General features: G+C 38.2%; 2 protein-coding genes across 2 annotated transcripts; both read right to left on the bottom strand.

Moving 5' to 3' along the window:
- Window positions 1-348: 348 nt before the first annotated feature.
- On the bottom strand, window positions 349-4,939 carry LOC104090431 (luminal-binding protein). The gene is made up of 8 exons (XM_009595525.4): window positions 4,759-4,939; window positions 3,136-3,403; window positions 2,836-3,050; window positions 2,504-2,746; window positions 1,668-2,147; window positions 1,410-1,564; window positions 1,223-1,305; window positions 349-1,133 (listed from the first exon to the last, which is right to left on the bottom strand). Exons 1-8 carry the CDS (start codon window positions 4,814-4,816, stop codon window positions 629-631), a joined length of 2,007 nt encoding a protein of 668 aa, XP_009593820.1. The 5' UTR covers window positions 4,817-4,939; the 3' UTR covers window positions 349-628.
- Window positions 4,940-8,022: 3,083 nt separating this feature from the next.
- LOC104090434 (uncharacterized) lies at window positions 8,023-9,389 on the bottom strand. The gene is made up of 2 exons (XM_070184321.1): window positions 9,290-9,389; window positions 8,023-8,666 (listed from the first exon to the last, which is right to left on the bottom strand). Exons 1-2 carry the CDS (start codon window positions 9,387-9,389, stop codon window positions 8,023-8,025), a joined length of 744 nt encoding a protein of 247 aa, XP_070040422.1.
- Between the last annotated feature and the right edge of the window lie 9,399 nt (window positions 9,390-18,788).

Raw genomic sequence — 18,788 nt, 5'->3', positions numbered from 1 at the left:
TACAAATTAGACAAGGATAAGCATTGTCTTTTAAGTTTATGTTCTATTTGCAAGAGTTAAATGCCAATCTCCAAGATATGCAAGGGAACTGCGATAAAGATTGAGGGAAGTCTTGATAAATATGAAGGATTTGAAAAGATATTAATTGTGCCCAAATGGTACGTTGAAAGTTAAAACAACTTAATTAAGAGTTGCGTTTAATTTTGATTATTTGTCCAATTTGCCCTGTGGTTGAGTTTAAGACTTGACAATAGTTAATTTGGTACCTATAAAAAAGAGGCTGACTTTGAGCTTAGCTCAAACACACTGTTATAAAAATAATACTAATAAAATGGTGTTTGGAAGGAATTAAATTCGGAAATAAGTTCAACGCACCTAATATTTAAAATGGATAATCATACACTAAACAAAATGTCAGGAGTTCTATTTAACAGATTTAAGCAACATCCAAGAAAGGAAACATTGTTCCACGAAAATCTTCACCTAAAAAAACTAAGCGAAGAAGGGACACCTCTTCCCTCGTGCTTTAACAATTGACAAAATTTGCAGTAACCCTCACCTCAACCTATTCTATATCCTCATTTCTTGCATCTTTTCATCAGTGTCAATGGAGATTTTTCAGAATAGCTTACAGCTCATCATGGCCATCTTCTTCTTCTTCTTCTTCCGATGAACCACCACCTGGGGCTCCACCTGATCTTTGATAAACAGCTGTGATAATTGGGTTGCAGACTGCCTCTACCTCTTTAAGCTTCTCTTCGTAATCCTCTTTCTCGGCGCTTTGGTTGTCGTCTAGCCATTCGAGTGCTTCTTTTGTTGCTGTCTCAATCTTCTCCTTCTCATCTGACTCCAGCTTGTCAGCTAGCTTGTCCTTGTCGTTGATCTGGTTTTTCATGTTGTACACGTAGGTTTCAAGACTGTTACGGGCATCAATCCTCTCCTTCACCTTCTTGTCTTCCTCAGCAAACTCTTCTGCTTCACGAACCATACGCTCAATCTCTTCTTGGCTTAAGCGGCCCTTGTCGTTTGTAATGGTAATCTTCTCGGATTTACCAGTTCCCTTGTCTTCTGCTTTGACATTCAAAATACCATTGGCATCAACTTCAAATGTGACCTCAATTTGTGGGGTTCCCCTGTTCAAACAATGTCAAAAATCCGATTCAGATCCCAATAGGTTTCCAAAATGTAATGCACAATAACTAGAAGAAGAAGTGTAGCAGACCTTGGAGCCGGGGCAATTCCTGTCAGATCAAACTTTCCAAGCAGCCTACAGTCCTTAGTAAGACTCCTTTCACCTTCAAAAACCTGTCATCAACAGTGAGAATTGAAGCATACTAGAGGACAAATTAAAGAATATTTCTAAAACTGTGAGCTAATTACGATTGCACAAACTTGAAGCAAAGCAATACCTGAATGGAGACAGTGGTCTGCTGGTCTTGGTAAGTGGTGAAGACTTGGGACTTCTTGGTTGGGATGACGGTGTTCCTAGGAATCAATTTGGTCATGACACCACCAACAGTTTCAATACCAAGGGTGAGAGGAGCGACATCCAGGAGAAGAATATCTGCGCATAAGAAACATGCGACAATCAATCACTAAAAGCTGCTAACACACCATGAACAACACCGAAAAGCAAATTATGACAAGAAACTAATTAGATCATGTACCTTTAGTTTCATCTCCACCCTCTCCGCTAAGGATACCACCTTGAACAGCAGCACCAAAAGCAACTGCCTCATCAGGATTTACACCCTTGTTGGGCTCCTTCCCGTCAAAATAGTCCTTCAGGAGCTGTTGCACTTTAGGAATTCTGGTGCTTCCACCAACAAGAACTATCTCATCAATCTGGTTCTTCTCTAGCCCGGCATCTTCCATTGCCTTCTTCACAGGTCCCATTGTCTTTCTGAAGAGATCATTGTTCAACTCCTCAAAGCGAGCACGGGTTAATGGTTCAGAGAAATCAGTACCATCAAATAGTGATTCAATCTCAACCCGGATTTGGTGCTGGCTACTCAGGGCTCTCTTGGCACGCTCAGCTTCTCTCCTTAGCTTTCCAAGAGCTCTGTTGTCCTTGCTGATGTCCTTACCATGCTTCTTCTTAATCAACTTGATGAAGTACTCCATAATCCTTTGATCAAAGTCCTCACCTGCAACAAAAATATGGAGCCTTCAGAATAAAATCTAAGGAGGATTATCTGATAAGATGAAAGTTATCAAGCTTCCTCATCGACTTGAAGTATGCGAATCTATTCCATTTTCCAATACGCAGGGTCAAAACCCAAATTAGACCTCAGCTATCATTACAGATTCCAAAAAATTGACACACTAATGTGCAATCAGTAATAAAATCAATTTCATTCATTAATGTCAAGTTGTGAGCCCATCAAACACTACAATCAGGACATCCTAACAGCACTATGGTTAACAGTGGTGTTCTTGGTAATAAAATTGTAGACCGTAGTATATCTCAAATTTCAATTGTTAGATATATAAAGATCCTTACCTCCAAGATGGGTGTCACCGTTAGTAGAAAGAACCTCAAACACGCCATTATCAATGGTCAGAATACTGACATCAAATGTCCCGCCACCAAGGTCAAAGACAAGAATGTTCTTCTCACCACCTTTCTTGTCCAGTCCATAGGCGATGGCTGCAGCTGTTGGCTCGTTAATAATTCTAGCAACGTTTAATCCAGCAATAACGCCAGCATCCTTTGTAGCCTGTCTTTGTGCATCATTGAAATATGCTGAAGAGAGAAAAGAGAGTAACACTCAGTCATGAAGGGAAAAAAATGAAAACCGAAAATTGAACAGTGGGAACTTGATTACAACATACCAGGAACAGTAACCACAGCATCCTTAATTTTCTTCCCAAGGAATGCTTCAGCTGTCTCCTTCATCTTTGTCAAAATCATGGCACTGATTTCCTCAGGACTAAATACCTTAGTTTCTCCATCCTTGATTTTGACTTGTATGTAGGGCTTACTATCCTTGTTTACAATCTTGTATGGGACCAGCTTCATATCCCTCTGTACTTCCTTGTCCTCAAACCTGAAATTATGGTAAAGCATCTCTAAGCATAATAAATAGACAATCATACAAAAACATATGAAACTAATTGAAAATTGACCATTACTTTCTTCCAATAAGCCTCTTAACATCAAAGATAGTCCTTTCAGGGTTGACAGCTGCCTGGTTCTTTGCAGCCTCACCAATCAACCTCTCACTATCAGTGAATCCAACCCATGATGGTGTAATACGGTTTCCTTGGTCATTAGCTATAATCTCAACGTGACCATTCTTGTAAACACCGACACAAGAGTAGGTTGTCCCAAGGTCAATTCCAATAACTGTTCCAAGTTTGGTAGCCTCCTCTTTTGCAATGGAAAGTGCAGAAAGACATCCTGTTTGAGGGTAAAGAAAGATCACAAATGACACTCGTTAGTCTCAGTAAGTTATATTTGAAACACATTACATAACACAGCAGAAGGAACACATGTATGCATGTGTGTGTGTACTATCTATCGATCAACCAATCAACTATGCCTCGTTCGTAAATCAATTACAAATTAGTTTGATTTAGCTATATATATCATTCGTACCTATTCCACTCAACTCGGGTCCATACATGCTATTCAGTAGAAATAAATAGGTCCATACAACTTTGATAAGCTAACAACATAAACCAGCAGCTTTTTAGCATATTTAAAGTTTCACTCAGCTAAATAAAAAGTGTTTAAGTATCCATAGGGATCTGACAATGACCCTTGCAAATGTGCATCCATATCCACAGGCCATATATTCATCCCAAGACAGTAGCATTCCATCAGGTATAAATTTGAAATACCTATAGTAAAAAAGTTGTTTTGCTATGTAAAGTTCAGGGATATGTGCAATTTGAACGTGACAGTGATCTTGTTTCTCTGTTTTATGGAGTTGAAAAATCTAATCTAGAGTAGTAACTCAAATTGGATACATGGACTATACACAAATATAATACATACACGCGTACACTAAGTAGAAACATCGTATATCATCATCTAATTACATGATGTTACTCTACAATATTTATTACTCAAAAAGAAGAGGTAGTATCAAAAGAAGTTATCTAAATATTTATTCCTTATGATGTGGTAGCACCTGAGCCAACTTACGAATACCTCAGCTATTTTTTTTCAGTAAAATTAATTTGGTTTACGAATACCTCATCCATTCTACTTGGTACCTGCTAGACACCTCAACTATTCTACCTAGTACCTGCTAGTTCAGCACAGATACCGGTAACTTTGCTCGTGGGAAGAAATCACTTAGACTTGGTGTCCATATTTATAAAGAGTATAGCACCTAAAACACTAATTTCATTCCAAGTGCAATATTGTTTCCACTTAATAAAAACCACATACATATGAAAATTCTCAATTGAACTTCAAATCTATCAATCTACCGCGTCTCAATCCATCATAACACATGAATCCGTGAAGATTCTATTCCAGTACTTAATCATTTTCTATTAAACTTAAATCAACGGGAAAAAAAACAAGCCATAAAAGTCCTCAAACAGATCCAAAATTGCATAAAAACTATCATCAGATCCAGAATTACACATCAAACATGCAAATCTACAAACACATACATTATACATAAGATCTAGTCGACTACATTTCACCATTACATTAACATACAAAACAAGCTTAAATATTTTTAAAAATAAGAAAAAAATAAAAACAGATCTACGAGAAAATCGAAACGGCGAATTTACCGAATAGGACGATCGCTAGCACGACGAGAGAACTGCCTCGCCTCAAATAGCCAGCCATGGCTTTTAACCGTATCAACGTACAATACACTCTGCTATATGTACAACACAATGTGTTCGTTCAATATGTATGTGTATATATTATGATCTGTTGTAAGTCCCTCAGTTGTGAAGGCTAGAAGAAATGACGTGAAAATTTGGTGATGGAGGCTTTTATACTGTGAGGAACTGAAGAGAAGAGTGGAGCTTTGGGCTTTCGATCGATACCCGAAAGTCTCGGTTCAACGAGTGAAATGAAACATGTCATTGTTGATGACGTGGACCAATAGGAAGTGGAGGATGAACTTGTTGCGCCAATGACGATTGATCTTGTGTTGGGATGATCCAGGCCGTTGAATTTCATTTTATCAGACACATGGCTCCGTTAGGTTATTTTGATGGATTGCCTTTATTTATTTCATAGATTTCTTATAGGCCTTTACTTAGTTTGTTTTTCTTTACGGAAAAGGTATATGCCCATTGTACTATACGAAATTGAATACATTTGTCCTTCGTTAATACTTTAGCTCAAAAATACTCTTACCGTCACATAGTTGGTTCATATGTGCCCTTAGAGTCACACAGTTGGCCCATACATGCCATTTTCGAAACGGAATCTACCCAAACTAATTAGCTCTTTCGTTAATTATATTAAAGTGTATTACAAACACTATTTCCTTTTTATTATGACTTTTTATTCTTTACCTCTCTCTTTTCTTTCTTCTTTTTTCTTTTCTTCTCTTTTTTTTCCTTTTTCTTTCTCCTTTATCCGATTTCCTCCATTGCTGATGTCTTCTCCATTTTCGGCGCCAATTTCACTTGACAAAATTCATGAATTCCCGCCTTCACCGAATTAATACCACCGAAAAAATTTCTCCGACAATTTTCATCTCCTTATTTTCAGAAGAACCGGAGCCTTCTTGCTGGGAAGCTTTTGGTGGTGTATGTTTGATTTTTAGGAATAAAATCACGTGAAATTGGTGAAGGAAATGGAGGTTCTGGTCTTGCTGAATGTGATAGAAAATATGAGAATAGGGAAAGAATGTGGTGGGGTTTGTGATAGTAAAATTAGCAAGAATTCATGAGTTTTGTCAAGTGAAATTGGTGACGAAAATGGAGAAAACATCAGCAATGGAGGAAATTGGATAAGGGAGAAAGAAAAAGGAAAAAAAAAGAGAAGAAAAGAAAAAAGAAGAAAGAAAAGAGAAAGGTAGAGGGGAAAAAGTCCTAATAAAAAGGAAATAGTGTTTGTAATACACTTTAATACAATTAACGAACGAGCTAATTAGTTTGGGTGAATTCCGTTTCGAAAAGGGCATATATGGGCCAACTGTGTGACTCTAAGGGCATATATGGACCAACTATGTGACGGTAAGGGCATTTTTGAGCTAAAGTATTAACGAAGGCCAAATGTGCTCAATTTCGTATAGTATAGAGGCATATTTGGACCTTTTCCGTTTTCTTTATATTAAAGGGTTGCCCCTCAACTATGCAAAATAAGACAGGTACCTCAGTTAATAATTAAGGTCAAATATGTCCTCGTTGTTATCAAAATGGGTCAAATTTGCCCTTATATTCAAACAGAGGAAACTTAGCACTAGGTGATGTCACATGTCTCGCATTTAAGGTAAAAAAACTTAAGTAGAGGGCGAATTTGAACTTCTCGCATAGTTAGGGACAAATTTGACCTTTCTCCCTGACCCAAAAAAAGTTGCACTTTATAGAACTAAACTTAGGGAAAAATAGGATGATGAAAAGGAAGATATAGGAATAAAACGAGCTAAATTAGTAAACTAATTGTAGGATTCAACCACCAGATATATTTGATGTTGGATAAAATTTTAATCACTATTAGTATTTGAAGTATATTGCAAATAGGTTAAAGAGACTTATCACGTTTATTTCAGAGACTAAAAGTTTTCTACGCCAAGGTAACATGGGGATTTGCAGTCGTACCCTATATTTGTGTCACCTTTTAACATGTACCTTATTTTTAAAAATTATTAATTTGGTAGCCAGTTGACAAAATATTTATAATAATATGATAATTATACCCCTCACAAAAGATATAAAACCTGCATCACGCATTAATCGCGTGATCTGCAACCTCATTCGTGGAAAAGATCTCTTACATCACCTCGTCCCTCATCAAAAGATCTCCTTCAACCCTAGTCAAAGATCTCTTCTCCTCTTAGCAGCTTTATAAAAAAACAGAAACTTGAATTAGATTTATCTTCAGAATTCAAAATTACAAAATGCATTGTAAATATTGCAATTCATCTTCAGAATCCGCATTAGTTTATGAAACTGATTGAGCTTCATGATATATGTTTCTACAATTATTTTCGTAATTCGTCATGCTTTTTAAGTTTTGAACTTAAAAAATAAAATCTGAATTCAATTAACGCATGTAATATTTTTACTTATGGTCATTTACAAATCACAACTGCATGAAGTTGTTTGACGGATATAATATGAAGTTTTCACTTATAGATCTTCAAAAATTTTTCAAAATATCAAATTTAATGCGTGAATGACATAGAATAAAGTTGTTTCACGTTGAAGTCTGAAGTTTCAATGAAACACAAGCTAAAATTCCATGCTAATGTAGCATGAAATTGTTTCATGTTGAAATCTGAAAGTTTCAAACAAATACAAGCTAAAATTTCATGCTAATGTAGCACAATGTTGTTTCACATTGAAGTCTGAAGTTTCAATGAAATATAAAGCTAAAAACCTCATGATAATGTAGCATGAAGTTGTTTCAAATATATATAACATAAAACTTCAAACTAAACATGTTTAAGTTTTTTCCTACAGTATGTAATTTTGTAATGACTTTTTCCTAAACATCATACTAAACATGTTGAAGTTATTTAGTTCATTTGCTAAAACTTCATACTAAATATGCTGAAGTTTTGTCCTGCAATCTGTAATTTTGTAATGAGTTTTTTCCTAAACTTCAGACTAAACAAGCTGAAGTTTTTATATTCATTTGCTAAAATTTTAGCCTAAACATGCTGAAGTTTTGTCATGTAGTCTGTAATTTTCTAATGAGTTTTTGCAAAACTTCAAACTTATGCATGCTGAAGTTTTTTTAGTTCATTTGCTAAAACTTCATACTAAAACATGCTGAAATTTTGTCCTGCAGTCTGTAGTTGTGTAATGAGTTTTTTCCTAAACTTCAGACTAAACATGTTGAAATTTTTATATTTATTTGCTAAAACTTCAGACTAAACATGTTGAAGTTTCTCCCGATGTCCGCTCAATTGCATTATTAAAACCGGTTAGCGTGATGCAGCGCGACACTATTTTGTCCTCGAGTCTCATCTGGGAAAGGACTCGGGGATGGATAATGCATGCTCCACTTCCATCATCCACCATGATATGTTTGACATTAGTATCTAAAATGCGCAAAGTAATGACGAGAGCGTCATTATGAGGGAAAGTCAAACTGTCGGCATCTGACTCATCGAATGTGATACTTTCTTCGAGTCTGTCATACCGTTCGCGGGTGATAGATTGTTTGAGCTTGTGAGTGGTGGTGAATTTAACGCCATTGACAGAGGCATCATTGTTGTCGTCGATGATCATGTTGATAGTACGAGCTGGTGATGGCGGCTTCGGCAGACCTTGGTGTTTACGTCCTCTAGCAAAGTTATTCCTCCCCTTGTCACTCATCAGCTCTTTGAGGTGTCCCTGCCGCAACATGTTTACAACTTCTTGCCTGAGGGCGATGCAATCTTCTATTTTGTGTCCGCATTCCTGGTGGAACTCGCAGAGGGCATCAGATTTTCTGGTGCTCGAATCAGACCTCATCTTTGGTGGCCACTTCGCCTTCGTTCCAAGTTTCTCCAGAGCATAGACTATTTCTGTAGATGGTACACAAAAATTGTGAGCAGATAATAAGGGGGCATATCTCTTTCATTCTGGTGAGTCCATGTCCTCGGCCTGGATGGGCCTTCTTTATAGCGGAGGGAAGGTGGGGCGGGAGCCCTGACGTATGGCTGGTGTCATTCCCTGTTGGGTCGTGAGGCCGGATGATCCCTCTTGATGTTGTCTCTTCATTCTTTTCTGGACTCGAGTTGTACCGAGATGAGCCAATGGGTTGGTCCATTGAGGTCGTCCTCATCTACTCGGACTTCGGCACAGTAAGCATTATGGACCTCGTCCCAAGTGGTTGGAGGATATTTCATCAATCGGCTCAGCAGTTTTCTAGTTGCACTCAAACCATTTCTACGCAAACCGTTCTGAAAAGCCGCGACCGTCATCTCCTCGGACACATTCGGCAGGGTCATCCTTACCCTGTTGAATCGGGTGAGGAAGTCCCTCTCCCAAGGACCGCTTGATGGAGAATATGTCGTTTACTCTTGTTTCGGCCTTCTTGGCTCCGGGATGCACCATTACGAACTTATCGGCCATTTCCTAGAAAGTTTCTATGGAGCATGCTGGTAGTTGTGAGTACCATATTAATGCCCTCCCGTAAGAGTTTTGCCAAACTTTTTCAGCAAAATGGAGGACACTTGTTCCTTGGTGAGGTCATTGCCTTTCACGGCGGTGACATAACGAGCCACATGATCTTCGAGATCGGTCATTCTGTCGTATATCCTGAGGTAGGGCAGCATTTTGAAGGTCTTTGGTATGGCATGCGGGGCCGCTTCTTTGTTGTACGACTGCTCTACGAACCTGCCGGCATCCCTCTTTGTCAATAGCTTAGGAGCGCCAGGTATCTTGTCGACTCATTCTTGGTGTTCTTTCATTTGATCCCTGAGTGCTTTGTTTTCATTCTACATTTCTTCCATACTCCTTAGAACATCAGCGAGGGCGCTGTCCACAACTTCCTCAATCACTTATTTTTTGACAGCCCGCTTTCTCTTTGATTTGATCTTTTTCTCTTCCATTTTTCTTTTCTCCTTCATTCTCTTTTCCTTCCTTATTCTAATTTTATCCTTCTGTTCATCCGAAGGATGAACACGAGCCAACTTAGTCATATAATGATCAAAAAGTAAATTTGTTACTGCACATTTTGATTCTGAATAACTTGGAAGGTGATAGCAATATTGCTTGCGCAAGAAATATACGACCACTTCAATATACTGCAAATGAACAACATAAAAAGTAAATATGGGAACTTAACCACAATATAATTCAGAGTAAAAAATAATTTTAGGAAATGAACTAAAAAATTTCAGCATGTTTAGTTTGAAGTTTAGAAAAAAAACTCATTATAAAACTAGATACTGGAGAACATAAACTTCAGCATGTGTTAGTATGAAGTGATAGGGAATTAACTAAAAAAACTTAAGTATGTATAAGTCTGAAGATTAGAAAAAACTCATTACAAAACTACAGACTACAGGACAAAACTTAAGCATGTTTAGTATTAAGTGTCACAACCCAAAATTCACTATAGGTCGTGATGGCGCCTAACGCCACAGTCAGGCAAGCCAATGGTGATTTATCAATTTAATTACTCATTTTATTACTTTCGAAATCATAGATTTTAATAAGGAAGGAGATTTACACCTCTAAATCCACGGGAACATACAACATTTGTAGTTTATAAAAGAAATGAAAGGCGATAATAATATTCGAAATCGTAAGCATCAACTAGTATAACCCCAAAACTCGGTGTCACAAGTGCATGGTCATTTTTTAAGGAGTACAATAATAATACAACATATGTTCAGAATTTAAATAGGACAGGATAAAATAAATAGTACGATGGAAACTCGATGGACTGCGATGCGTAACCTGCAATGTAGCTCACATAAAGTCCCCTCAACAGGTGCGCCTACACGCCAAGATGATCGCCAAATGAACCTGTCAGATCCTGCACATTTTAGTGCAGAAGTGTAACATGAGTACGTAAATCAATGTGTACCCAGTAATTATTTAGCCTAACCCCGGAGAAGTAGTGGCGAGGGGTCAACATCAACACTTACTAGAGGTCCAATAAAGTAATATAATAAATCATAAGCAAATATGAAGTACACAACAATAATGGGATAAATCTGTAAGTTACGTAATCTTCCACATATTTCTTTTAAAGTATGAATTTCTCAATCTTGTACTCTACCTTAACAACTCAGAAAATATCAATGCCAATAATAAATGAATAAGGAATATTATATAAAATGTCGGGCATCAGTGGAAAGATAATCTCGTGAATGTTCGGACTACCAGCGATACAACGCACGATTATGCCAAAGTTGTTCGGCCCGATCCAAAATAATATGTACGCTGTCGAGGGTCGAGTGACACGAACCATAGGTGCATCTATTATATTGCCGAGGCGTTCGGCCCTCTCCACAAGAAAGGAAGAAAATTACCGAATTACGAGGCACGTGCTTACAATACAGTACATGGACACAATAATAAATATACCCCTTTATATTTATCAAATATCTTGGCAATAACTCAAGGTGATAAAGCTCGGTCTAATATATTTATATGTTTCTAAATCAATTTCAGTTAAAATTTCAATTAATTAAACTAACAAAATAAGTCCAAACAATTAAAACATTATATGATAAAGTCCTACGTCTACCCGGACATAATCATGCTTTAGCTATGTACGGACTCTCGTCACCTCGTGCGTACGTAGCACCCACAACTAGTTGCACATAACAATAAATATCACCTAAGGGGTAGTTATCCCTCACAAGGTTAGACAAGAGACTTACCTCGCTCCGAAGTTCCATAACCACCTCCAATGCCACTCTAACACTCAACTCCAAGCCAAACGTTCTGAAACTAGTCAAACAACGTGCAAATCAAACAAAATATATTCCCATGCTTACAATTTAATAATTTATAAAAATTTCCAACTCCGCTCGAAAAGTCAATAAAGTTAACCCTTAGGCCCACGTGCCTGGATTCCGAAATTTTTTGAAGATAAACATTACCCATAACACCGCGAACTTATATACATAATTTATTCCTAATTCCATATCCAATTTCGTGGTCAAAATCCAAAAATATCAAATTCCAGGTTTCTTCAAAAATCCCACAATTACTATAATTTTTCATGTTTAAATCCCCATATAAAATATGTATTTAACTCACAACGGTAGGAATCACTTAACTCATGAAGGATGACAAAAACGGAACTCCAAAATAGCCCCCAAAACCGGCTCCAATGTGAGAAAAGAGGTGAAATGAGCCAAATCCCGATTTGGCTAACATATACATTCTGCCCAGGCAAATCTTCGCATCTGCGAAGCCACAGTTCGCTTCTGCGGCAATAAATCCGCTTATATGGAAAGCACTGGAGGTCACCCCCTTCTCACCTGCATACAAGGTCCCGCTCCTGCGGCATCGCATGTGCAACAATCTCCTTCACTTCTGCGCTCCACTCCGCTTCTGCGCTCCAGGAAGCCGCATCTGCGCCATCGCAGATGAGGAAATAGTCTCGCACCTACGGCCACTGCCTAGCTCACCCAGAACCGCTTCTGCGACCCTCTTGGCCACTTCTGCGTCTCTGCACCTGCGGCCAAAAATCTCGCAAGTGCGGTTACACCATATGCCTAAAGCTTCAGCAGTTCCTCCAAGTCCAAACTCGATTCGTTTCCTATCCGATTCGCACCCGAGCCCCCCGGGACCCTGTCCAAACATACCAACACATCCCAAAATATGATACGACTTAATAGAAGCCTCGAGTCGCATCAAACAACATCAAAATTACAAATCGACGGCCAAAACCTTTCTTTAAACTTTTAAACTTCAACGAACGCGTATGAATCATACCAAGATATTCTGGAATGACGCCAAACTTTGCTTACAAGTCATAAATCACAATACGAACCCATTCCAAGGCTCGGAATTACAAACGGACATCAATAACACCAAAGTCCACTTCAAACCAAACTTAGGAAATTCTAAAACCTTAAAAATGTCAACTTTTCACAATGAGCGCCGAAATTCTCCTGGGTGATCCGATACTCAACTCGAGCATACAGCCAAGTCCGAAATTATCATACGAACCTATTGAAACCTTCAAATCCCGATTCAGAAGTCGTTTACACAAAATTCAAACCTTAGTCAATTCTTCCTACTTAAAGCTTCCAAATTTAGAATTTTCTTTCCAAATCAACTAACTTCCTGAAATTCAATTTCGACCACACGTGCATGTCATAAAATATGAAGTGAAGCTACTCAAGGCATCAAACTTCCGAACGATGTGCTAAAGGTCAAAATGATCGATCGGGTCGTTACTTTAAGTATTAGGGAGTGAACTAAAAAAATTCAGCATGCATAAGTATAAAATTTAGAAAACAATCATTACAAAACTACAGACTGTATGACAAAAACTTATGCATGTTTATCAAGTGTTAGGAAATGAACTGAAAAATTTCAGCATATTTAATTTAAAGTTTAGGGACAAACTCATTACAAAACTAGAGATTGCAGGACAAACGCTTCAGCATGTTTAGTATGAAGTGTTAGGGAACGAACTATAAAACTTCAGCATGTATAAGTCTGAAGTTTAGAAAAAAGCTCATTACAAAACTACAGACTGCAGGACAAAACTTCAGCATGTTTTAGTATGAAGTTTTAGCAAATGAACTAATATGCAAAAGTCTGAAGATTACCAAATTACAGTACAAAAACTTTAAAACAAACATAAGGCTGAAGTTTTAGGAAATATGGTTCAAAACCAATTCAAAAACAAATTTAATAACTTACATCATCCGCAAGATTATAGTTAGGGTTCACAAGCTCGGTAAAGAATGACTTTGGAATATCAATTCCAGCTAATCTAAATGGCTTGGAATCATATTCTTCGGCGTCGGTCTTTAACTAGTCTGTAAATCTCTGCATCAATCCGTTGTCTTGCTTGACATAATGGAAGGGACATCTTCGTGTAGTCTTTCCTGCTTTCCAATCTTGCCCCCTTGGCTTTTGTTTTGGAATGATGTAAGGATATTTCAACCAAATACTCTTCATACGAATCCTTTTCCCTACTTTAGCTGGTTTTCTTTTTGCTTGCTGCTCCTGCTGCTTAGTCTTAACTATGGGTGTTTACTGGACGGGCTGGACCGGGCTGGACATGGGAAAAAATAACTCGTTCGGTTAGTGGGGCGGACTGGTTAGTCGTTTCCAGGCTGGTAGTAGGCTGGGATATTTCGGGTTTTGGTGAGCCCGTCCGGGTTCGACTTATCGGGTTCGAACCAGGCCGAGTTAATTTTTGTGTGTGTGTGTGTATTATGTTCCCTTGTTCAATGTAATTGTTACTTAAGTGTTTGCAAACTTTTAATAATAAAATAAGTATTTTAAGGCATAAAATTAAACTTTTAAACTTTAAAGTTTAATGTTTTAAATTTGAAATTTAAAATTTGAAAATTGAAATTAAGTGGCTACATAAAATTATTTAATAAGACCAATATGTAAGGATGAAACTCCAAAGGCTTTCATTTCATATTTTCATTGCATAATAATACTTCAAATTAACTTGTCTTATAAAATAACAAATTAAACTTAAATAAGTCTAACAAATTCAAAATAACTCAAATTGTCTCAAATCAACTTAAATACGAATTTATTACGCACAAGACAACCCTTGATATCCCTCCTTAAACCAGTTGTGCCCTCCCACTTTCGATGAACATTAAAGACTTGACCATAGTTCTTGCACTCTACTTTGCAAACTTATTCATTTTCTTCTACTACCTCAAAGTGTTCCCAAATATGTGAACACACTCTAGAATAATGGGGCATGATTTAACTTGAACCTAACAAAAATGGTAATCACACTTCATTTGATAATTATAATTTTATAATGGCTACCGTAAATAATTGATAAAACTTGAAATATTAATTAATTGAGAACTTGAGAGAAATAAGAAATTCAATAATTAAAAGGGAATTGAGAGAGAATTAGAGTAGAAGAAGAGACCAATATGTGAAAAAAATAAAGAAGAGGGGAGCTATTTATAGTTATTAAAAGACTAAGAATGTAATTTATCAATTATTAGGGGTGGAGGGGTTATTTTAGTAAGGGGATAAGCCAAAATGGCTAAAAATGCAAAACATGGTCGTTGCCCAACGGTCAGTTTCTATTTTGACAAGTTAGAATTTTTAAAAAAAAAATTACAACATAAACCGGGCTGGACCGAGCTGGAAGGGTTAGCGAGCTAGCCGGGTTCCGGTGCACCGGTAGCCAAAAAGGCCCGACCCCCTCCGACACAACCCCCTACCCTAGCCAACCCGTCCCACTCCTTACCGAACCGGGCTGACCCAGGTCAAATCGGGTTGTTAGTGGTTCGGCCCGACCCGATTAACACCCTTAGTCTTAACTAACTACTGCGGTTCAGCAGCCGGGGCAAAAACCACATCCATAGGGACAAATACTTGTTCAACTCCCTGTTGTTCATGATCTTCTTGTCTCTCTTCACCACCACCAACAACAACAGAATTACCTTCTAAATCAGTCTCTTGTGTACTACCCAGTGAAAATGAACATAAATTAAAGTTGGGGATATCATTGGTGTCACGCAAAACATTAGGAGAACTAGACAACTTCCTTCTCTTAGGATTTGGAAGAAGTTGTGATGCATCAGATGAGATCTACAAAAACAAGAAAAATATATACATAAATAAAACTGATACGAACACACATTAGCCAAAACATGCCTTGTAATTGCAGCAAATAACTACATGGTCTAAGTGTTGCGACACAGATGGTGTTTGTATACCAACGGATCTGCTTCCATTACCCTTAGATATGACTATATCTTCATGCAAAAAGAAAAAAAAAGGCAAAAATATTAAATAATACTGGCTAAAATTTGAAAATACGACAAAGACACTTCACACCTGTCTATGAGCCAACACGTGTGAAGAGATGTATTTCTCCTTTTACATGTTGCCAAATGAGCTCACCAATTTCGTTTTTGGATGTATCAAGTCTTTATGAATAATCATCAAAGAGCACAAGAAAGAAAAGAAAGTATGTAAAATTTCAAACTGAAAATAAAAACTTGGATCAAATTAAAAAGTTCGTGATGAACAGAATACCTTGACGTTTGCCTTCCACTGCGCTATCGCCAGTCTGCATACCTTTGTCGATCTAAGCACCTCCAACTTCATTCAATGGTGCAGCATCGTCGGCGAGCCTTGGAGTATTTTGTGGAAGGATTTTCTCGACTCTATCTTCATGCAATGCAGCATTATCGGAGAGTTTTTGAGTCGTATCAATTGAAGCACCATTGTTTTCCAACTTCCACTGCATATTCATAGGGGAAAAGAATCAATGACCTAAAATATATATATATAAAATAACATAGAACATATTTATACCTATAGTGACAACTTCCTATGTGTCTCCACCTATAATTTCTTGGCAAATAGTTAATACTTTCACAAATGCGTTGACATTTCTAGTACGAATACCCATATCAAAACTCGGTGCGTGTTCTTCTGTAATGACTTGGCCGGTTGTTTTGAAAGTTGTAGTACCGTTCCCCTATTTAATGCTCATTTTGTACTTTATAACTATTATGTGACTTGCCGGGGTAGTCAGTTCGGGTCCGGTGAGGTTTCGGAATGAATTAAGACACTTAGTTTCAATGATGAAAACTTAAGTTCAAAAGGTTGACCGGATGTGGACTTAGGTGTAGACTACTCAGAAATAGAGTTTCGATGTTTTCATTAGCTCCGTTGGATAATTTTGGACTTAGGAGCGTGTCCGAATTATGGTTTGGAGGTCCGTAGAGGTATTAGACTTGAAATGGCGAAAATTGGATTTTTGGAAAGTTTGACCGGGAGTGGACATTTTGATATTGAGGTCGGGTTCCGATTCCAAAAGTTGGAGTAGGCCCATAATGTCAAATGTGACTTTTGTGCAAAATTTGGGGTTAATCGAACGTGATTTGATAGGTTTCGGCTTTGTTTGTAGAAGTTGAAATTTCCTTAGTTTCAATAGGTTTGAATTAGGGTGCGATTCGTGTTTTTGATGTTGTTTGACGTGATTTGAGGGCTCGACTAAGTTTGCATCGTGTTTTAAGACTTGTTGGTATGTTTGGTTGAGGTCCCGGGGGCTTCGTGTTGATTCCGGATGGTTAACAGATCAAAAGTTAAAATTTAAAGGTTCCTAAAGCTCGAGGCTGCTGGTGTAACCGTACTTGCTGAGCTTTGATCGCAGGTGCGGGCTGGGTTGCGTAGGTGCGAGTTTGGAGGGGAGTGTGCAGGTGGACGCAGGTACGAGGGAATTTCCGCACATGCGTGACCGTAGATGTGGCAGGGGGACCGCAGAAGCGGAAATAGGCATGAGAGCTGGGTCCGCAAAAATGGCTTAGAGGCTCGCAAAAGCGTGTCCGTAGGAACGGCTTAAGGAACCGCATGAGCGGAGGATGCCGCAGAAGCGGGTATGTGGTCGCTTCTGCGACGCAGCATAAGCGGGTAAGTTTTCGCAGAAGCGGAAGTGCTGGACAGAACATTTAAAAGCAAGGGTTCGCGATATTACTTCATTTCAAACATTTTAAGCTCGGGTTTTGGCGATTCTTGAGAGGATTTTCGAGGTGTTTCTTGAGCTAAGTCCCTTGTGCTTATTTTTGATCAATAATCTTGTTTCCCCATTGAATTTCCCACCTAGTTTGTGTGTATTTAAGGTGGAATTTGAGAGTTTGAGGTTAGGGGTTTGGAGAGTTGAATTTGGGGATTTGGGTGGTGATTTGGTGTCGGGTTCTGGTAAATTTGGTATGGTTGGACTCGTGGATCAATGGACTTTCGGGTTTGTGATTTTTAGCTGATTTTGAGATGTGGGCCCGGGGCCCTGCTTTTAAGTCGATTTTTAACTTTTGGTTAATAACTTAATATTTTTCTTCTAGAATTGATTTATTTAGCCCGTGTTGATTATATCGAATTGTTTATGGATAGATTCGAGGCATTCAGAGGTCGTTTCGCGAGGCAAGGGTGTGTTGGAGTAGAGATTTGCTCGTATTGAGATAAGTAACACTTCTAAACTTGGCCTGAGGGTTCGAATCCTCCAATTATGTGTTATATGATTGGTGTTGAGGTGACGCACATGCCAAGTGACGGGTGTGTGGGCGTGCACCGTAAGAATTATGACCTCGTCGATTCCATGTGATTGTATATTGGATTTATCTTGTTGATATCCATATTTCCATCACGTGATAAAGTAATTGAGCTGCCAATCATGCTAGAAATCATGTTTAGGTTATTATTGGTACTGCTGGGACGCATAATGATCGTTTCCTTGCTGTTGACTTATTGATTTCATTGAAACTTCGTACTCAGTCATATTTATTCATTGCATATCATATTTCAGTCTTCGTTGCTATTTATTGCTATATCGTATCATCCTGATTGGGCTAGCTTTATGACATTGTGAGCATGAGAGAGAGGGGGAGACGAGAGAGATTGATGACTGATTGAGGCCGATGGCCTGATTGAGGGTGATAGTTATGGGATCGGGCTGCATGCCAGCATGTTTACTGATTTATGCCTGGATCTGGCTTATTATAGAGCTTGGGCTGAAGGAGCTCTTCTGGAGTCTATACACACCCCAGTGAGCGTAGTGGATTATATTGAGGGATGAATCTTCCCTGGACATGGATCTTGTCCGAATCATTTATATTTGGGGATGGATCTTCCCCTGGGCTGGATTGGCCTTATGCGATACTGAGTGATTGACTGTCAGTTGATGTATATATATATATGTGATGGATCTTCCCTGGGCTGAATTGACCATATACAATATTGAGTGACTGAGTATTCTGAGAGTGTGAGTACCCGGGGCTTTCAGAGTGGTGCATCACATACAACATGTGCATTGGCATGTAGATGTAGAAAGGTCATACTCTTCATATCATTTAGAATTTGATCTATTTTACTTGAATTGAGTTTTAACCGTCAAACTTGAAAGCATACCTATATCTCTGTACTGTTATTTCTATATTGAACTGTACATGCTAAGTTCGTCACTACCTTTCAGTCCAAAGGTTAGATTTGTTACTTATTGAGTTGGTTGT

The sequence above is a fragment of the Nicotiana tomentosiformis genome, chromosome 8, assembly GCF_000390325.3.
Source record: "Nicotiana tomentosiformis chromosome 8, ASM39032v3, whole genome shotgun sequence".
Lineage (NCBI taxonomy): Eukaryota > Viridiplantae > Streptophyta > Magnoliopsida > Solanales > Solanaceae > Nicotiana > Nicotiana tomentosiformis.
This window is presented reverse-complemented; position numbering and strand designations above follow the sequence as displayed.

What these genes read in the sequence shown, in the direction of transcription:
- LOC104090431 (XM_009595525.4), bottom strand. Translation starts at nt 4,816, where the DNA reads ATGGCTGGCTATTTGAGGCGAGGCAGTTCTCTCGTCGTGCTAGCGATC. An exon ending in TGCTGTGGTTACTGTTCCTG is followed by an intron (nt 2,747 to 2,835) that starts GTATGTTGTAAT and finishes TTCTCTCTTCAG; the next exon opens with CATATTTCAATGATGCACAA. An exon ending in AGACCACTGTCTCCATTCAG is followed by an intron (nt 1,306 to 1,409) that starts GTATTGCTTTGC and finishes TGTTGATGACAG; the next exon opens with GTTTTTGAAGGTGAAAGGAG.
- LOC104090434 (XM_070184321.1), bottom strand. Translation starts at nt 9,389, where the DNA reads ATGACCGATCTCGAAGATCATGTGGCTCGTTATGTCACCGCCGTGAAA. An exon ending in CATTTTGCTGAAAAAGTTTG is followed by an intron (nt 8,667 to 9,289) that starts GCAAAACTCTTA and finishes TACCATCTACAG; the next exon opens with AAATAGTCTATGCTCTGGAG.